The sequence below is a fragment of the Scophthalmus maximus genome, chromosome 5 (assembly GCF_022379125.1).
Source record: "Scophthalmus maximus strain ysfricsl-2021 chromosome 5, ASM2237912v1, whole genome shotgun sequence".
Lineage (NCBI taxonomy): Eukaryota > Metazoa > Chordata > Actinopteri > Pleuronectiformes > Scophthalmidae > Scophthalmus > Scophthalmus maximus.
Window position 1 is genome coordinate 25,167,127 of NC_061519.1, and position 18,138 is coordinate 25,185,264.

The following is an 18,138-nucleotide window of genomic DNA, read 5'->3' on the forward strand; positions in this document are numbered from 1 at the left end:
TAGCTTCATGTGTAGTATGAAGCATAATATGATTCCAAATATAATTTTTAAATGTCCCTTTTTGATACAAACCTTTTTGTTTGTTTGTTGTTGCTCTTCTTCTTCGGCTGCTTGTTGGATGACAGTTGGTCGGAGGGTTGTAATAAACACACTATAGGAGTCAGTGTGGACACATCGGACATGCACAATTTTTTCGTGTTCATGCGATACGCTGATTTAGTTGCTTGTTGTTTTAATTGTGTTTCATACGGGTAAAGGGATTAATATAAATTTATATGGAGGTGTAGCCGAGCTTCTAACCGTTCTTTGAATATGCTGCATGGCTACATTCAGCCAACTAATGAGAGTCGCGATAACGCAAGTTCAAAATGTTTGCACGTCACGTGACTCACGTAGACTTCACATAGTTCCCGGCAGTTCCTGGCGTGCAATTCGAATTCCACTATTCCGAGTGACAGAAATGCGATTTTCGGTCATAAGTCGTCAATAAATGTATCGATTTACAATAAAGCAGACCGACATGCCTGTGTAGTTACTCTATGTAGTTAGTCAATACCTTTTATTAAATCAGAAATAAATCAGAAATAATCAGAAATCATAATCCACTAACATGCTTTAAATGTGAATATTTAAACGTCTTACCCTTCATAAGAGGGCTGCACGGTGGCATAGTGGTTAGCACAGCAAGAAGGTTCTGGGTTCGAATCCTGGTTCAAACCAACCAGGGCCTTTCTGTGTGGAGTTTGCATGTTCTCCCCGTGTATGCGTGGGTTCTCTCCAGGTTCTCCGGCTTCCTCCCACAGTCCAGAGACATGCAGAATGGGGTCAGGTTCATTGGAGACTCTGAATTGACCGTAGGTGTGAATGTGAGAGTGAATGGTCGTCCGTCTCTGTATGTGGCCCTGTGATAGGCTGGCGACCTGTCCAGGGTGAACCCCGCCTCTCGCCCAATGTCAGCTGGGATTGGCTCCAGCCCCCCGCGACCATTGAGTGGATAAAGCTCAGGGCTCTGGCGTTATTGCTTTATGTTGAGAAAAATGATGAGTGGTGTGGTCCAATTGTGTCGGAACCAAGGCAGATTAGGTTCCTATGAAGCAGGTCAAGTAATATGAGTCGGTCTCCAAAACTAGTACTTCCTGGGAGGTAAACACTCACGTCTTATAAATGTTTAAAAGCTTCTTCCTCGTTTGAAATGGTCTTTTCCCTTTTACTTTTAATTTACCTCCTTCCCCTGTAATGACTTGTAAAACTGATGTGGAAATTGATGTGTGTGTGTGTGTGTGTGTGTGTGTGTGTGTGTGTGTGTGGCTGTTGCAGGATTGTTATTGAGTAATGTACGAGTGAATTCATGAGCACACAGACCTGCTGCCACGTGAGCGAAAACATTGACTCATCTTCCGGATTAACGGCCCTCGGCACTGGCACGTTTGACTTTAATAAACCAGCTGTTTATTAGTGTCGATTCAATACGGCAAACCGCATCCATTGTTTGAATCCCAAGGCGCTGAGTTGGCCTGTGTGGTTTCAGAAGCCATGTATCAACGCTGTGTTCATGAGCGATAATCCACTGCCTCGCGCCACAAGGCAGTGGATTCCATTGTGTTGATTAATTAGCGCGCCGCAGATTTATATAATCCGCCGCATTTTTCATTCTCCCGATTCCTTTTATTGTTGTTTGTACTGGGAGGGGGAAAAAGAATCCATACGCAGCAGTTTTGCGTGAGCACGCCATGGATGCAGAAATTACTTCTCTTTGTGAATGTTTATATAATCATTTGGAGGCTTAAGCCTTTGTGTAATTTGTGCTGCATCGCTCGTCTACATCTGACTTTATTCTTCCGTCTTCTGGTGATGAAGAAGTCGCTTTTGTGTGAGGATTTCACAAGATTCATTCTGGGACGGTTTATGTGATCTACAGTATCGTTATCCAATCCTGTTTGTGACGTAAGGCATGTTTTGACTTCAGCGTCAGTAATCCTTCGTATTGCAGCAGCCGTGCCACAAGGAAACAAAGCAGAATATGAATTATTTAACTTAAAAATATGTATTTTTTTCCTCTTCTGATGTCATTTCTTTGAACTTGGTGCATTGGAATGACACAAAGTCTACGTAAAACATCACCTGAGTGTTGATCAAAGTGCTGTATGGATTTTTTTGATTTAGCTTTTTTCCATATTCTCCCTCGCTTGTATCAGGAGGACGTGTTGTGATTCGTGTATGTCAAAACTGTCTTCCCTCTCCGCCGTCAGTCTTCCTCTCTACTGTCTTTTTATCCCCCCAAAAAGTTCAAAAGCCAAGAAGGGAAAAAAAGAAAAATCCCTCTGATGAGGTGTTGAACACAATTTTGAGGATATCGTACGGAATCGTGAGCGTCGCCTTTAGTCGACATGACTTCCAGATGAATCTGCTCAAGACACACAAGATGTATTTTCAGGTTAAGCAATGTGCTCGTGTGTTTTTTGTACTGAAGTATATATACACTGGGCAGAAAAAAGGTGTAATAAGTGGGTTTAACTCGCTGCGATTGTGCCGATGATTAACGCGCAAAGGCATTTACATAAAAAAGCATTGCAGTGCAAGTGCGTGTGAGGGGGCGGACAATGTGTCAAGACCTCTGAATGATTCTGTAAAGATTAATAATTCCAACAGAAGACAGTTTGTCACTTTTGAAAATATTCTCTTTTAGTGTTGGAACAATGGTTTTTCAATAGACTCAATAAGGATGAAAATGACTCCTCACGGTGTTGTCAGCGGAATCATCGGGGCAAGTTTCGTATCCTTTGATTGTTCAGCTGGCTCAATAATTAACGAGTCAGATCAGAGCCCAGTGATTTATTCATGCGAAAAGCCGCGGCGGTGCGACGGGACGCCGTCCGCCTTCACGCGCCGAGGGAAGAAAAAAAGCTGCCAAGCATTTCTGCTCCGGGGGCACACAGAGTTTTGAGTCTGTGATCTTTGCCGAAATAAGAGGTTGTCATGTTTTAAAACCAAGCGAACAAACGTCGTGGCACACCGAACAATGGCGTGGAGTGAAGAGTGTCCTGTTGGACAAGCAGGCAGGCGACTGATGAGAGCCATGCACCCCAGAAAACGCTTCCTTTTAACTTTCTTGCTGAAAAAGCCTCTCTCTCTCTCTTTTTGCTCTCTCATCATTCTCGCTCCCCCCAAGCAGAGTGTCGACAGTTTGACGCTTCTCAGGAGGAGCAGAGGCGACGTGGATCCGTTGACAAGGAGGAGGAGCAAACACAGACCTGTCATGGCATGACTAGGTCATGTTGTATTGAATGGGACATTGATCATCGGAAGCACTATTGTTGTCAGTGAAATGCAACAGGTTCAAAAGAATGCCACAAAAAGAGGTCGAGTGTCAAAGATTACTGAAGGTCCTCCGGCAGATTCGTCGGTTGTATTTAGCCGAACCCCAAAATCAGATAAAATTATATATTTGAAAACAAAAAATTTAAAGCTACAGCGTGTAATACTTGAAGAACTTAGTCACAGAAATTGAATTTATTGTCCATTACTATGTGTTCATATATGTATAATCCCTGATGTTTTTTTGTTAACTGTGAAGGAGTCAAATACAGTAACATGAGTGTCCCCTGTCGGTCGCACAGTTGTTTGCGGTTTGCAACTTTACCGTTAGAAAATTACAAAAATTACACACTGGGGCTTTCTAGATTTCCGCACGTACTTGTTGTGTTCCTTTCCCGTGACCGTCTCAAATGTAGATATCATTTTCTAATATTTCTCAGGGGGCACGGCGTCCAGGCAGAAGGGCTTCCGCGGCTGCATTCGCTCCCTGCAGCTGAACGGTGTCACCCTGGACCTGGAGGAGAGGGCGAGGATCACGCCGGGGGTCCGGCCCGGCTGCCCGGGCCACTGCGGCAGCTACGGCGCGCTCTGCCGGAACCGGGGCCGCTGCGCCGAGATGCCCAGCGGCTTCCGCTGCGACTGCGGCCCGTCGGCCTACACGGGAGTCTTCTGCCACACAGGTACACACACACACACACACACACACACAAATACACACATAGGTAAAACTTTTATGATAGCTACGGTGACCGTCAGGTAATCTTAAAAGAAAACTAAAGGCCCTCTTGAGTGATAGAGATTTCAGGCGTTTTTGTCGTCCGAGGGGAAGACTGCAATTTAATATTTCGTCTCCTCCCACCCTTCTTTTTCAGTGCGGTCTCAATTTCCTGCAGTTGGTCCCAGAGTCTGTAATATCTAAACCAGTGTTTTCACACTGCAACCGATTAGAAACCGAGACCACCTCTTTTGGTCGGACCAAATTTTGAGGAAATTTTGAGCAAAATACAGTCATATTTAGTTCCATTGTCTGCTCATAGATCCCCCTCAATCCTACACACTGGACTTTTAAAGCCTAAAGATGTTATAAAGTATTTGATATTCAAAAGATTGGATTTTGAGTGGATTATTGCCCTCTGGTGGCGCCACCTGGCTTGACCTGTCTGTGGGAGATGCGTGGGACCACGGGTGCGATTTCATGCCTCCGTCCTCTCGCCTCGGCTTTACATTTACTCAGCCGAGGTCAAAGCTTTCATCTCGGTATTCCTGTTGCTGGGGAAAAGAAAGAGTTGCGTTGAGTTGAGTTTCCCACTTTTAATAACTCTCCGTGGAGATTGCAGGCAGTTATTTATAAGATGGCATTTTCGGAGCTCAAATGGAAATAAAAGTAGAAACGGCAGCATTTATACGTGGGTGTTTACGGATTTATATATTTTTTTTGCACTTAACACTTGTCCAGACGTGTTGGCGTCTATTTTACTTACTTGTTTGATGTTAAGCGCTGTAACTTTTCATCATCGAATAGAATAATCGAATATTCATGTTTTCATCGTCAGCTCAGTCGTCTCTCTTCACTTACTGGATCTGCTTATGTTAAATGTCACACTGATTCACACTTCTGATTTCACAAGTGAGTCACAGTGACTCAATGTTCAATATTTTAAAAAGTCATCTTTGTTTCCTGTTGGACGATTGAAGCCAGGACGCAGTAGTTGTGAAGACTATTTTCTGCAATTACTAATGCTTTTTGTTTTTGATCTGAGATGCTACAGCTTCCTTTGGAAAAAATAATTTGAGTTAAGGAAGTCTTTTAAGATAAACTTAATATTTGTATTTTACTTTGCCCTAGAAATTAATTAAAATTGCGTAAATTAAAAATGCGGGATGCAAACCTCTCCAATTTTCCTGGTTGATGCTTTAGAAATTAGTCCAATTAGAGGAGATGCATCAATGACGATTTTCATAGTTGAAGAAATTGTGAAGGATTGATGGAAAAATGGAAAAATGCCATTGTCTCGTTTACATATTTGTCTATGTCCATAAATTTGTATTAATGATTATAAAATGATACATCAGGTTGTTTGCGATGTCCTTCGCTTCAATTGTCAACTTCACACTAAAACTCTGTTGATCGGTAAACCCCCCCACCCCCCCAGAGGTGTCGGCCGCCTTCAAGCCGGCGACGTCCGTGGCCTACACCTTCAAGGGGCCGTACGAGTTGGCGAGGAACAGCAGCGCCCCGCCGTCCTCCATCTACTCGGACGTGACGCCGAGGGGCGAGAACGTCTCCCTGAGCTTCAGCACGAGCCAGAGTCCGGCGCTGCTGCTCTACGTGGGCTCCTACTACAGAGAGTACCTGGCCCTGCTCGTCAACAAGCACGGTGAGGAGGACGCCAGGAGGCTTTTATTCTGAAGGAGAGCTCGTCTCCTCTCCTCCAGGACATTCAGTCTGCTGTTATTTACAAAAGGCTTCTCATTATCCTCCTTCCCAAAATTCTACCTCTGAAAATTCATTTTCTTAATCCCCCCATATCTACCTTTCCAGTTAATCACACTTCTTGTCCATATTTTCCTTATTAGTTGTTGCTCTCCTTTGCTTTGTTATTATTTTTGCCGCACAAAAAGCGTTTTCTACGACGGCGTATTAGGGCCATTGTAGAAAAAAGATAAAATAATTACAGAGCCAGGGGAGGAGGGTAATATTCCGAGATTTAAAAAAAATTAAAATTCTTGTAAATTTGCGACTTTAATCTCAGAGAATATCCGAGTTTTTTTCTCTTAGATTTTGTACTTCTCATCCTCTTCATTAAAAGTTTTTGTGCTCATCATTCTTCCTCCTCCTCCTCCTTCTATTCACTTTTCCTCACTCCTTTGCTTCCTTTTCCGTCTCTCCTCCTCCTTTTTGGCTACAGGCTTCTAACCTCAGATCACACGTCTCTCTCAGAGTTTCCTTTCTCGCCACAACTCCTCTTCCTCCCACAACGTTTTTCCAATTACCTGCCTCTCCTCACATCTCCCTCCCTTCCTCCTCTCATCCCCTCTCCCATTTCTGTCATCTTCTGGTGATACTGACCTCTCCTCCTCTCCTCCTCCCTCCCTCCCTCACTCTCTCCGTCCTCCTCATCCTTTTGCTTCGGCAGCTTTCCCCGATCTTTCAGGATCTGTCAGATCGTTCCTCTCTCTGGATTCAACCCGTCAGCCTCTACTGGCTTTTAATCTGTCCAGCTGAGTCGACTGGCCGAGTAAAAAGAAGGAGAAGAAATGAATAAAAAAGGTCCACAGGTCTTATCAGTGGGCGCTGATGGGTGTGATGCTGAAGGGAGTCAAAGTGTGGTGGGATGTTAATGGTAAAGGAGCAGAAAACACTCGCCGATGTGTTTTATAAACTTGTGAGTGAGTGAGTTTGGCTTTTAAGAGAAGTCGGAGGCACTTTGAATTTAAATTTACACTCCGAATATCCGGGAGTCTAATGAAACAGGCACTTTGCTGCTGGATTAGCTGTAAATGGATTTTTTTCTCCTGCAGTTAATGATTCAAAGCTGATGGACCACGGAGCATTAAGGTTCCGTGTTGACCGTGGAGTTGTCAGGTAAACGCTCTTAACCTGAAGTGTCCAATTAAATCCCTGAGAGCTTTCTCTTGTTTCCCCTGAAATGACTTTCTTTTTTCTTTCTTTTTTTACCCTGAACTGCTGTTACTCCTCCAAAAAAAAAGTCCTCAACAGAGAAAAATAGAAAGAAAGAAATAAGGAATTTGTCACCAGAGCCGCAGCAGGTATCTGGACGTCCCCTACACTTATTCTCTCACGTTCTCTGTGGATATATGAATATATATGAATCATTTTATTAGACTTTAAATTTAATTAATTACATTAGTTCAGTTATTGATAGAGAATTAGCTCCTCTTAATATAGCCATACTAATTAATGGAGCAACTGCTTCTTTAGAATATTTTAAGTTATCATTTAAAGGATTATAAAAATGTATTTATTCCTTTTAGCCACGCTGAAATCTTTGCTTTTGAAAAAAAGCTCTGATGTTTTCATATTTGTGACGTCTGAAATGTAACCAAACTGAAATGTGCGCGTGTCTTTGTGTGTGTGTGGCTGTGTGTGTGTGTGTGTGTGTGTGTGTGTGTGCATGCGCGTGCGTGTGTGTGTGTATGCGTGTGTGCATGCGTGTGTGTGTGTGTGTGTGTCTTTGTGTGTGAAGACGAGCTGGAGGTGAGGTACAAGCTGGACAGCAGCAGAGAAGCAGAAGTGTTGCGGAGCAGAGTGAGGAGTCTGGCCAACGGACAACTGCACACGGTTTCCATCAGGAGGCTGACCGACTCTGTGTCTGTGCAGGTAACACACACACACACACACACACAGACACACACTAACACGGCATGCAAATGTTTGTTACCTTAAAAAGAAAAAAAGAAAGACATCTTGAGTCACATCAAATGTTCATTGTTATTTCTCTGGAAACGTCTCAAATCATTATTCTTGCAAATGAAATGTACTTTGCATATTCAGTGTTTGTGCATTAGCTAACGAGCTAATGCCATCGCTACTCTCATCAACTACACTACTGTGAATGACGCAGGAGAGCACTGCAGTGAAAATGGTTTTAAAGCAAATTCCCGAATGAAGCCAAAAAGCTAAACCCATACCACTTTGTCTTTACTGCAACGTTAGCTACATTAGCTAACTCTTAAAAGCTACTTGTCCCAAGCCACTTACAATAACTGTTTTTCTGTCCAAGTCTTATCAGAGGGAGGCAGGTAGCATTAAAGGGGCAGTTAGTGATTTTAATCCAATCCACTTTTTGGCAAATTCAGCAAATATATTTCCTCGCGGTCCGCTTAAAATGGAAAACTATAAAAAATGCTGCGGACCGCACAATACTGCGGTGAGAAAATGATTTGTCTTTTCTCAAGGACTGATTGAAGGACACACAGGCAGTGCCATCCATGTGCTACGGTACAGTTTTGTTCGTTTGCGTATCAAAGCCTCCGTCAGCATTTCGCCCTCAGCAGCAGCTGTCGTCCTGGGTGCAGCCGCAGCAGGGCAGCAGGGACAAACGACACAATAAAATCGCCGCGTGAGAACGCGAGGCGTCTTTATCATATCTGGATCTAAGGGAAACCCTTATCTTGTTATAACAAACCGCCGCAAGGTGATGTATGAGGCCAGCGTCATCCGACCAGGATCCGGCGGCCGGAGCATCTGTATAATTACCAACGCGGGGAGATAAATAACAAGGTGACCCCGGTGCGAGGCAGCGGCGAAACCTGAGCTGCATCCTGTCTTATCGTTGTTTTCAATCGCGTTGAATCGGTTTGTCTTAAGTAGCACGTGGTTGAGGCGTGAGGTGAGCGTTTACTCTGGACACGGATCCGCCAACAAACATTTTAAATAGATTTACATTCCCAACACTTTTACCAGTCGTCCCAGAAAGGGTGTCAACAGAGAGCTTCATAATAAGGAGGGGGTTGAAATGAATGTGATCAGATTGTTCTTATCTTCCAGGTCAACCAGAACGCCAGAGAGGACTTCAACCTGACATCTGACGGAGAGTTCAACGCCGTCAGGAGTCTGCTGTTGGGCAGAGTACAAGGTGAGTGAGGAGGCTACTACTGTCAATGTTAGGATCTGCCCCTTTAAGAGGTTGTAGGAGCACTTTTTCTGTTACTCCCTGTTTTAATTTGGAGTTTCTTACATTGGCATGGTTGACTTCCCGTCTTGGTCTCGTGATTGTTTTTCGTCCTAATGCGTTTCACCTGTCATCACCGTCCAGTGAAACACCACTTCCACACAGCAGCAGAAGCAGGGACGAGGCTCTTTTGTGTAACAGCTCTGAGATGTGTGGCCTCACTGGACACTCGGCGTAAGAAAGGTCAAAGAAATAAATGTGTGCAGCTTCAGCTGTTTGCATCAAGACTGAACTATTATTTCAATGATCTGAAGACTTCTGAGGCGAAATGAAAGAACTACTTGAAGGTGGATCTGCACACATGAGGTTTGAATTCCACTATATCAGTGATTAATCTCGTAAAGTTGGTGAACGTAAGTGAACGTATCGGATTCAGAAGTCGACCAAACAATCAACTACGTTTTTGTTTTGGGGTGGTTGTTTTTTTGTATGTGGAAAGACGACAAATCACCTTGAAAGTTAAAATCCCACTTTTCACTTCACAATTACAAAACAATATGCTCAGGCAGTCTCACTATAATTACTCGTCTTAATGTGAAACCAAAGTCAATTAATATGTGTGAATTTTCTCTCTGTCCACAAATTTAGTGCGTCTGAGATAAAACATTTTCTTCTTTTTTTAATCGAAAAAAAAAAATCCAGTAATTCATAGTGAGTGAAAATATTTATGCAACACCCAGATACAAATCTGATTTAAAATACTCATTTGCTCTCCCGACATCGGACGTGTTGTATTTCAAGTTCGATGTCTTGGAAGGATTTGATGCATAATTGAGGAGTTGTTTTTTTGAATATCCTGTTTTCCACCTTTCACTTTCCATCACAACCAAGAAAGATTAAAAGGAGAAAGAAAAAGATGTGTGGCCGTTTTAAGACGCCTCGGGGTCAAGTGTGGATTTGCTTAGCATCGGTTAAAAATGGATGGATGCTGAGAAGGTTAAAGCACATCATCATCGAGCTGCTGTTTTTAAGTCGTGGACCCGTGTCAGAGTCGGGGGGGTGGACAGTAATTGGCTCTGTCATGACTTATTCATGTTTCTTCCGAGCGGATCCATCAGAGACGGACTGAGGTATAAGCTTAATAAGTCGAGGGGCCGAGGCGCTGCAGCTCGCGAAAGCTCTCCGATAAGAGAGGGACTCACAGCGACGCCGTCAATTTAACAGGAGGCAAACTGGCCAGTGAAACGTGAGTCAGGTGTTTGAAACAGACGTGCTGTGTCCATCAGGTAACACTGAACGGTCAGGATGAATTTTGCACAGATTGAAAATAAAAGAGGTCTGAAACTACGATATTTCAACACGTGCGTAGTATTAAAAAAAAACAAAAAAAACATGCAGCAGTGTTTGTCGTCATCCTGTGGTATTCTGAATTAAGTTTTTGAAACATTAGTTTATTCATTTTTGGTTCAGTTGCACCCATGCATGTTTTTTCATTTTCATTTATTGATTTTGTGTTTTCTACTATGCCAGTGTTGGGAAAATATCATTGTTAATCGTCATTCACGTGTATAAAAGTTGTTTTTACAAAATAGCCATAGGCAGCTTGATTTTAAAATGTTGGCGTTTGATTTTGGCCTCCAGACACCTCAGATAGTTCAAAACGATTATTACGATGATACAATATCTGGCAGAGATTCACGAATACATCATCTTGTTTGTCTCCTTGGATGTAAATCCTCAGTGTAGCGGTGGGGTTGTTGTTGTTTTTTTGTGTTTTTTTTTAACCCCGTCGTGTCGGCGTGCGACCCGTCCTCCCCTCTGTCAAACCACACGCGGCAGGAAAGTGGATTTTCTGTCGTCCGCTGCCAAACCCACCATCCATCAGCCGGACTAATGGACCCGGAACGAATACAGAGAGACGGAGAGAGAGAAAGGGAGAGGGAGGGAGGGAGGGAGGGAGGGAGAGGTGATGGAGGGAAGATCAGCTGAGAGGAGCTGACAGGCTTCAGTAATGTTCCCTGATGCTCTCATCAACATGCCCACGTGTCCTGGTTAAATAAACACAACACACACACACACACACACACACACACACACACACACACACAGTCGCCCCTCGGACGGTTACAGCCGGAGCGTCGGCGTCCACAGCTGTTGTTTTGACGCTGCTGTGAAGGAGCCGAGGAAAGTCAATGAAACGAGGACAAGTGCCCACATCTGTCTGATGGAGTGTGCGTGCGTGCGTGCGTGTGTGTGTACTAAGAATCATAAGCATCAATGTACTGCCTATGTTGTCCTACGCTGATGCTGATATCAGGATAATGAAGAAGAAGAGAGTCAATGAACCCGTCAAAGTTTTTGACGTGATTTGGACAAATCGTCCGACTGGTTGAGTGCCGCCTCTTGATGAAGATTCAAGTCACAGTACAGAGAAGTTAAAGCAGTGTGTAATATTTTGGAAGAACTTATTCACAGAAATTGAATATATTGTCCATATCTATGCGTTCATATATGTATAATCACCTGTGACAAAGAACCGATGTTTTTTTCGTCAACTCTGAAGGAGTTAAACATAGTAACACGAGGTGGACCCGACCTAGCTCATTAAAAAGAAAGTCAGCGTTCGATGTTCACTTCAGTCGACAACGACCCCTGACCCCGACCCAGAGCCGTACGAAGTCGAACGCAACATTTAAAATGATTTAAAAGTGAAAAATTAGATTAAAACTATTTTTAATAGTTTATTGAACTCTGAAAAGTGGATTACATCACTGTCACGAGTGAGAGATCTGTTATTTATTTTTCCCTCTTCAGACTCTGATGAGCTGGATCCAGACCTGGCCCGGCTGGCGTCGCTCGGTTTCACCGGCTGCCTCTCCGTGGTCCACTTCAACTCCATCAGCCCTCTGAAGGCGGCTCTGCTCCACCCAGACTCCAGCCCCGTCGCCATCGCCGGGCCCCTGGTCCGGTCCGGCTGCGGCGCCTCGGCTTCGGCCAATCCCTACGCGGCGGAGAACAAACACCACCTGACCGGTGAGATTGGGGGGGGGGGGTGGTAAAATATGTTTAACAAAATATTAGGCATAGCAGAATTTATTTTTATTCTTTAAAACGCGAGTGGCGGGGTTCTTTAAAGTTAATCTGACCATGGCTGTAAAGTCAAGTTTACTTTCCCAAAATGCACTGGGGGAAAGATATTTTCATGCATTGATATTTAAAAATAAAAAGAATTCAGAGGATTGTTTTTATCTTCTCACGTTAAATGTCACTGCACTCTTCTGTAAACACGTCTGACCCTTTTTAACGTTTGTGTTTCAAGTTAATGTTTCACTTTGGGCTTTTTTCAATGAGCGTACAGTATGTGCTGTACAGTATCCCTCTCTCCCCTCTGTCTCTGTGTGGACTCATGCGGTATGCTGTGGACATTCCTGACGACGTACGAGATGAGATAATTCATTTGGAGCATTGAGGGGACGTTCCTCTCGTACTGTTTTCCTCCAGCTTCATCTCACTGCAATAGTTCCTCTGCTGCTTTATTCCCTGAATGCTGTGAATGGTGATACTGTGATTGTGTCTGGAAAGTGTCTCCTTGTTTCTCTGATTCCTCTTCTCATATTTCCCCTCCGGTGTAATTATTTCTGCTTTTTTTCTCCACAGAATTGCTGCTTCTTATTGTTCCTTTGACTCTCGCCTCTATTTCCTAATTGTCGTTCTTCTATCTTCCTTACTTTCTTCTCCTCTACCTTTTTTTCTTCTCCTTCTTTCTCCGCCGTAGACCGGTCTGGTTCAGTGGGCTCAGGTCAACCTTTAGTCAACGCCATCAGGACCGACTCGGCTCTGATCGGAGGTACTGAACTGTCCTTTTCCCCGTACTCGGGGGTGTGTCGCCTTGTTTTCACCATGTTTGCACTGGACTTCTGTTCGTGTCAGAGATGAACACGGAGTATTACACTGATGAGAGAGATTTTTACGCGGCGAGAGTCAAAACTGTCTATTAAATCTCTGTGACTTTGCGTCTCGGTGCACAAAGCACAGCTGAACCGAGCTTAAACCTCCGCTGAAATGACTCGCTGACGTACAGAGGTTATCTCCGAATGCTGCTGACACTTTAAAAACCAAAGTGACACGGTGGGAAATCAATTTCAGCTAAATTCGGGAATTCCAACTAGATAATCGTCCAGACTGCAGGGTGACGGAGCCGACACAAAGCTACGTGACCAAAGTCCACTGGGACAGATTTCACTCGGCAGGGAGTCGTGGCCTCAGGGAGCTACAAGACTCAGAGGTTCACCAATATGAGCACACATCCAAATGTCAAATGCGCAGTTTATTACACAGGTTGGTGGAACAACATCAGTGTCCTCCGTGCCTCCCAAGCCCTTTGTACTTAAAGCCCCAGTGTGTAATTTTACAATTTTTCTGGTGGCATCTGGTGGTAAAGTTGCAAACCGCAGCCGACAGGCGGACACTTCATGGTGGCCACCGTTGATTCCATTTCCGGTGTCCGGCAGCGCTGAAACACAAATGCGACGTATTCTGGACCGTTTTGTGCAACAAGCGTATTCAACACGATGTAACAAACATGGCGACTCACAGGGAGGTCGGGTCCACCTCATGTAACTATACTTCACTCATTCAGAGTTGACGAAAAAACATTGGTTATTTGTCGCAGGTGATTATACATTTATGAACACATAGTCATGGACAAATAAAAATCTTCTAAATATTACACGTTGTCGCTTTAAATACTTAACATTAATGTTTTGTTTTTTTATTTTGTCAAACAGCTTGTTGTGTTTTATATTGTTTTATATTGTTTTATATTTTATCCTTAAATCACAGAATCGCGTGTCAACTGTCGTCCCTCTCTCTGGCAGGTGTGATAGCGGTGGTGATCTTTATGGTCGTGGCCGGCCTGGCGATAACGGCCAGATTCCTCTACCGGAGAAAAGAGACGTACCGGAATCAGGAAGTGAAGGGCGTCAAGCCGGAGGACAGCCCAGATTTCCCTTTCAACAACCAGACCGACTCCCAGGACGCCTCCAGTGAAAACCGAAAGGAGTATTTCATTTAACCGACGACCCGGTGGGTGTTTTTTCGTAAGCGGAGGGTGCAGACGAGGGGAATTGTCCCCGGGACTTCGCGCTGCACTTCACTTTGAGACTTCACTGGCAAGAAGTGGCTCCACAAAAACATGGAAAGCAAAAGGGGGGGAAAAAAGGGACAATTCAAACGGTTTTGTCTTTTCCTGTGTAGTGTGTATATAAGGATCCTAAACAGCTTGACTCTTGAGGTGTCGATGTCCTCGTTTCAGAATCTGTAAATATTCAAATAATGTAAATGTCATGTCCACCACAATCTCTAGCTAACGTCACTGTCATATTGAAAAAATATTCGTTTGGTGGATTGAATATTCAAACACAACTTTATTTCTTCATTCCAGTGAATCCGAATCGATCCGGACGTCGATGCACGTTTCTGTGCGGATGATGAACTGATGTGTCCGTAACTGGAAGTGGAAATGCTCCGTATGAGCTGGCGTTTGGTGGGTTTCTGCTCGTGTGTGTGATGCCTTTATAATGCTTTGGTGAAATAAACGGTGTGTGAACCCTTCAGAGGCTGTGGATGCCTGCGCCCGTACACTTGGAACGGGTCTCGTACCTCACGCCCGAGATTTTTTTCCAACACACTCGCGCACATTTTTCAAGGGGCGAAAACATTTTTGCCACCTTTGACCTTTTTGGTGTTCACAAGCGGCGTCTTCAAGGTCAACTCAGTCTCGCTCACTCCAGTCACGCACATCGCCATAACCATTCGTGTTGGCGGAGCAGCGCGTTACAGCGGCTACTCGTTGTGAACCCAAATTCCATAGCACCGAAAACTTGGAGGAAAAAGAAAAGACGAGAGACGTTCTGCTGCTTCTCAGGGCGCTCGCACTGCAACTGCAATCAGCTGCCTGCGGGAGGACTTTAATTAGCCACGCCCACCGGACAGGTGGCTCGTCGGCGTCCATCACAAATACAATCACAAACAAAGTTTGCTCGTCATTAATGGAAGCACAAATAAACATTCAATAATTGACAGCACCATGCAACAATGAATTGAATTTTTTTTTACAGTTGGACGAATGTTACGCTGTAGCCTGGCAGAAGCTGGTTCAGACACTCGGAGACCTTTATACAGCCGGTTGATTCATTTCCTTCCTCTCGCTGCACTTCTATCTGTTCCTTCTTGTGACTTCTTCCCGTGGTCACATGAAACCAGGGAACAGAAATACGTCCTTGAGCATTTAACTTTAAGTAGAGTGGAGGCTTTTTTCGGGGGGGGGGGGGGGGGGGGGGGGGGGGGGGGGGGGGGGGGGGGGGGGAAGGTTGTTTTTACTCTAAAATAAAACTTCTCTCCTCCTTGCCGCCTGCTGGAAGCTTTTCCCCCCTCGACTCTGTACATGTTCCTGAACGGTGAAGCTCTCAACGCCGACGGCGGCGGCACAGACGCGCGCGCGCCAACACCGTGCACGTCTGTCACCTCCTCGTTCACCGCCGCGGAGACGTCTAATGTGTGTGTTTTTTTTCCCTCAAATGCTAGATCTGCCGACAGGTGGATTGTGACTCGACAGAAAAGCAGTGAGATGATCCGAAACGGGGCCGCGAGACAATCCAAGAGGGCAGAGTGTAATGAAAACACACGCCTCCACGTGTTACTTCAGCTCACCGCTGATTGAGCGAAGCCGAGAAGCAGAAAACACACGCCGCCGTCTCTCCGCGACACTCCAGAGCGCTGATGGGATTTTAATGAGAAAAGTTGCTCTAAAACTTTGAAGTGCATTTTTCATCCCTTTTGTTTTTGCATCCCTTTGCATGAGAACACGGCGAAGAAAGAGAAAAGGTTTATCGAGCTCCGGGGAAGGACGTTTGGTCAAAAGAGCCCACGTGGGGATGTAGACAGAGGTGTGTGCAGGCGCGGCCAAGGGAACAGATGTTTGACCTTGAACATCAGTCGACCGTTAATGTGAGTAACAGTCAATACATTTTCAGGCAATATTACGACGGCTTTACGATGTAATCTGAACATAATGGTTCATGTCATATTTAAAGGATAAAGGCCTTCTCACACCGGAAAGTGACTAGCGTACTTCGGGCCATGTATTACATGCATTACACGTAATACATGGCACGGCTAGAAGTCGACTGATTGATGGATTGAGCGGATGCGAGCTCATGCGCCAACGCCCCCCCGATGCCCGTCTGCAGAGTTACGACAGCAATACATGCGGATGAATAATTCAAGCCGTACTGGAGTCTGTTTGTACTTTCTCTTCTCCCTTGTGGATCGACTGAGTGAATGGGACACGTCAGCTTGATCTATAAGTCACATTTACGGAAAACAATGAAGCCTGTGTGTTTGTTTCACCCCCAAAAAATTACAGCACAGTGGAGTAGAAAGGCACGAACCCTGAAATCCATAATTCACCGTCTTCTCTCCCATTGCAGTAGCTTGACACGTGCTTGTGTCACTTCCCCGTCACTTGGCATGTTGACTATTTTCGTTGACTTAAAATCCCCCCTCAGTTCTCCGCCTCGACCTCACGCAGCCGCAAACCGTCTGTTGGTGGCTGTTAAGATGACGGACGGCCGGTTTCAAGCGGACAGGCCTGGGTGTCGGCGAGGGCGTGCAGCTGGAGTGATGAGTGAGTACGTGTTCATGTGTTGAGCAGTCGGGTTGTGATCCGGAACCGCTAACGTTCCTCCTCGCGACGCTCGGAAAACCATTCCCACATGACATCAGGGGATAAAACGGATGAAATCTATACACGTAAAAAACAAAGACACGAGAACTGAGAAGGTAAAGAAATACAAGAGGAAACGAGGCCTGTGTTGCCGAGGACAAAAAAAATGATCTCATGATTACAACAATGTCAGCTTCCACCCGAGGAGCCTGTAGGACTCGGGCTTCATTCATGCGTTTTAAATTCCTGTAAACCGATTTAATCCAAACAACTTCAGTCGCTTAATTCCCCCTCGGCGTTTGCTGGAAGTGAATTCTTTGAATTAACACCGAGACGTGTCTCGGCGGCGTGCGGGCCGCGTGGCTCTGCGATCGTTTCAATTCAAACGTGCAGAATCAAATCTCCCCCCAAAGATGAAGATTCAAATCTGCTTCTATCCTTCGAGTGTGTTAGAGGACGTAATGAGATTAGCAGGACAAAATGACATCACTGAGACTCCTGAGCACCTTGATCCTTGGCACACAGCCGGGCGCTACAATGTTACTGCGTTACGACCGCACACATCTCTTCTTTTCTTTTCATGTTCGTCATTATTTCACAATTATGTCATCAGGGGAATTTATTCTCGAGGGGGGCGTTTTGATTTCGAGTATCAGACTCGCCGGGCTTGTTTTTTAAAAATGTATCCAACGCGTGTGAGGTGAACAACTCGGTTTGTGAACGGCACAAAAACCGACCTCTTGCGCGTTCAGTTATTGCTCAATTCAACGCCCCCATGTTGCAGCGACGCTGGAGAGGGATTATCCTCTATATGTCACATAACAGGAAGTATTGAAAGGCCTAATGGAATTCACGCTCCGTCAGCTCCGTCTGAATCAAATCAGTCAGCCAGGTCCTCTAACTGCCTTCTTCTCCACAGGCAGCTGAGAGTCGTTGGTATTGTAGTGTCTTTTCTAACCCACGTCGGAGCACCTGCAAGTTCGTTTCTTGCTCCAATTCGACGTCATTTATGCCGAGTGATGCATTGCAGTGCGTTAATGGGCCCTCAACTGCTTTATGTGACGCCATGGCAACATCCGCACGCGCCACACAGTGTGAAAATATGTTGTCGCGCCTGTCGGGGCACATGTGATTCATGCCACGACAACACGGCACAGCGACAGTGCAACAGTGGCTCGTGGCCAGTTTGCCAGCGGGCAAAAACAAAGGTGCAGGAGAATTTAGCATGCAAAAGGAAAAATCGTGTAAATGTTTGTATCCTAAACGAGGCGTTGGGAATTTCTTCATTTGAGCATCCCCTGGACGAAACTGAAGATTTCATCAACGGAGCAGCAACTCCAAACGATGCACGTCTTCCCTTTTTATCAGATTTAATTCGTCACCTCCATATCCGAGGGACGTTAAGCTGGCGGGGTTTTTAGGAGACAGAAGATCTTAATTAATAGTCAAGGTCGTCTGAGC

The 18,138-nt window shown here is 45.0% G+C and overlaps 1 protein-coding gene across 8 annotated transcripts in view; it reads left to right on the top strand.

The window, feature by feature from the left end:
• LOC118310582 (contactin-associated protein-like 4) overlaps positions 1-17,714 on the top strand; it is a 93,765-nt gene extending 76,051 nt beyond the window's left edge. The window contains exons 19-30 of one of the 8 annotated variants that reach the window (XR_007030775.1): positions 3,756-3,995; positions 5,469-5,693; positions 6,838-6,901; positions 7,076-7,086; positions 7,524-7,657; positions 8,828-8,915; positions 11,766-11,984; positions 12,727-12,798; positions 13,829-14,036; positions 14,395-14,496; positions 15,537-15,959; positions 16,520-17,714. Coding sequence is in view for 6 of the 8 variants with exons in the window: in XM_047332170.1 (XP_047188126.1) it covers positions 3,756-3,995; positions 5,469-5,693; positions 6,838-6,901; positions 7,076-7,086; positions 7,524-7,657; positions 8,828-8,915; positions 11,766-11,984; positions 12,727-12,798; positions 13,829-14,025 (1,250 nt within the window). In the remaining 2 variants the exon portion in view is untranslated. Of the gene's footprint in view, positions 1-3,755; positions 3,996-5,468; positions 5,694-6,837; positions 6,902-7,026; positions 7,087-7,523; positions 7,658-8,827; positions 8,916-11,765; positions 11,985-12,608; positions 12,799-13,828; positions 14,565-15,536; positions 15,960-16,519 lie in introns of those variants that run through there. The other 7 variants (XR_007030774.1, XM_047332170.1, XM_035633625.2 and 4 more) reach the window with 7 other exon arrangements.
• Positions 17,715-18,138: the final 424 nt, after the last annotated feature.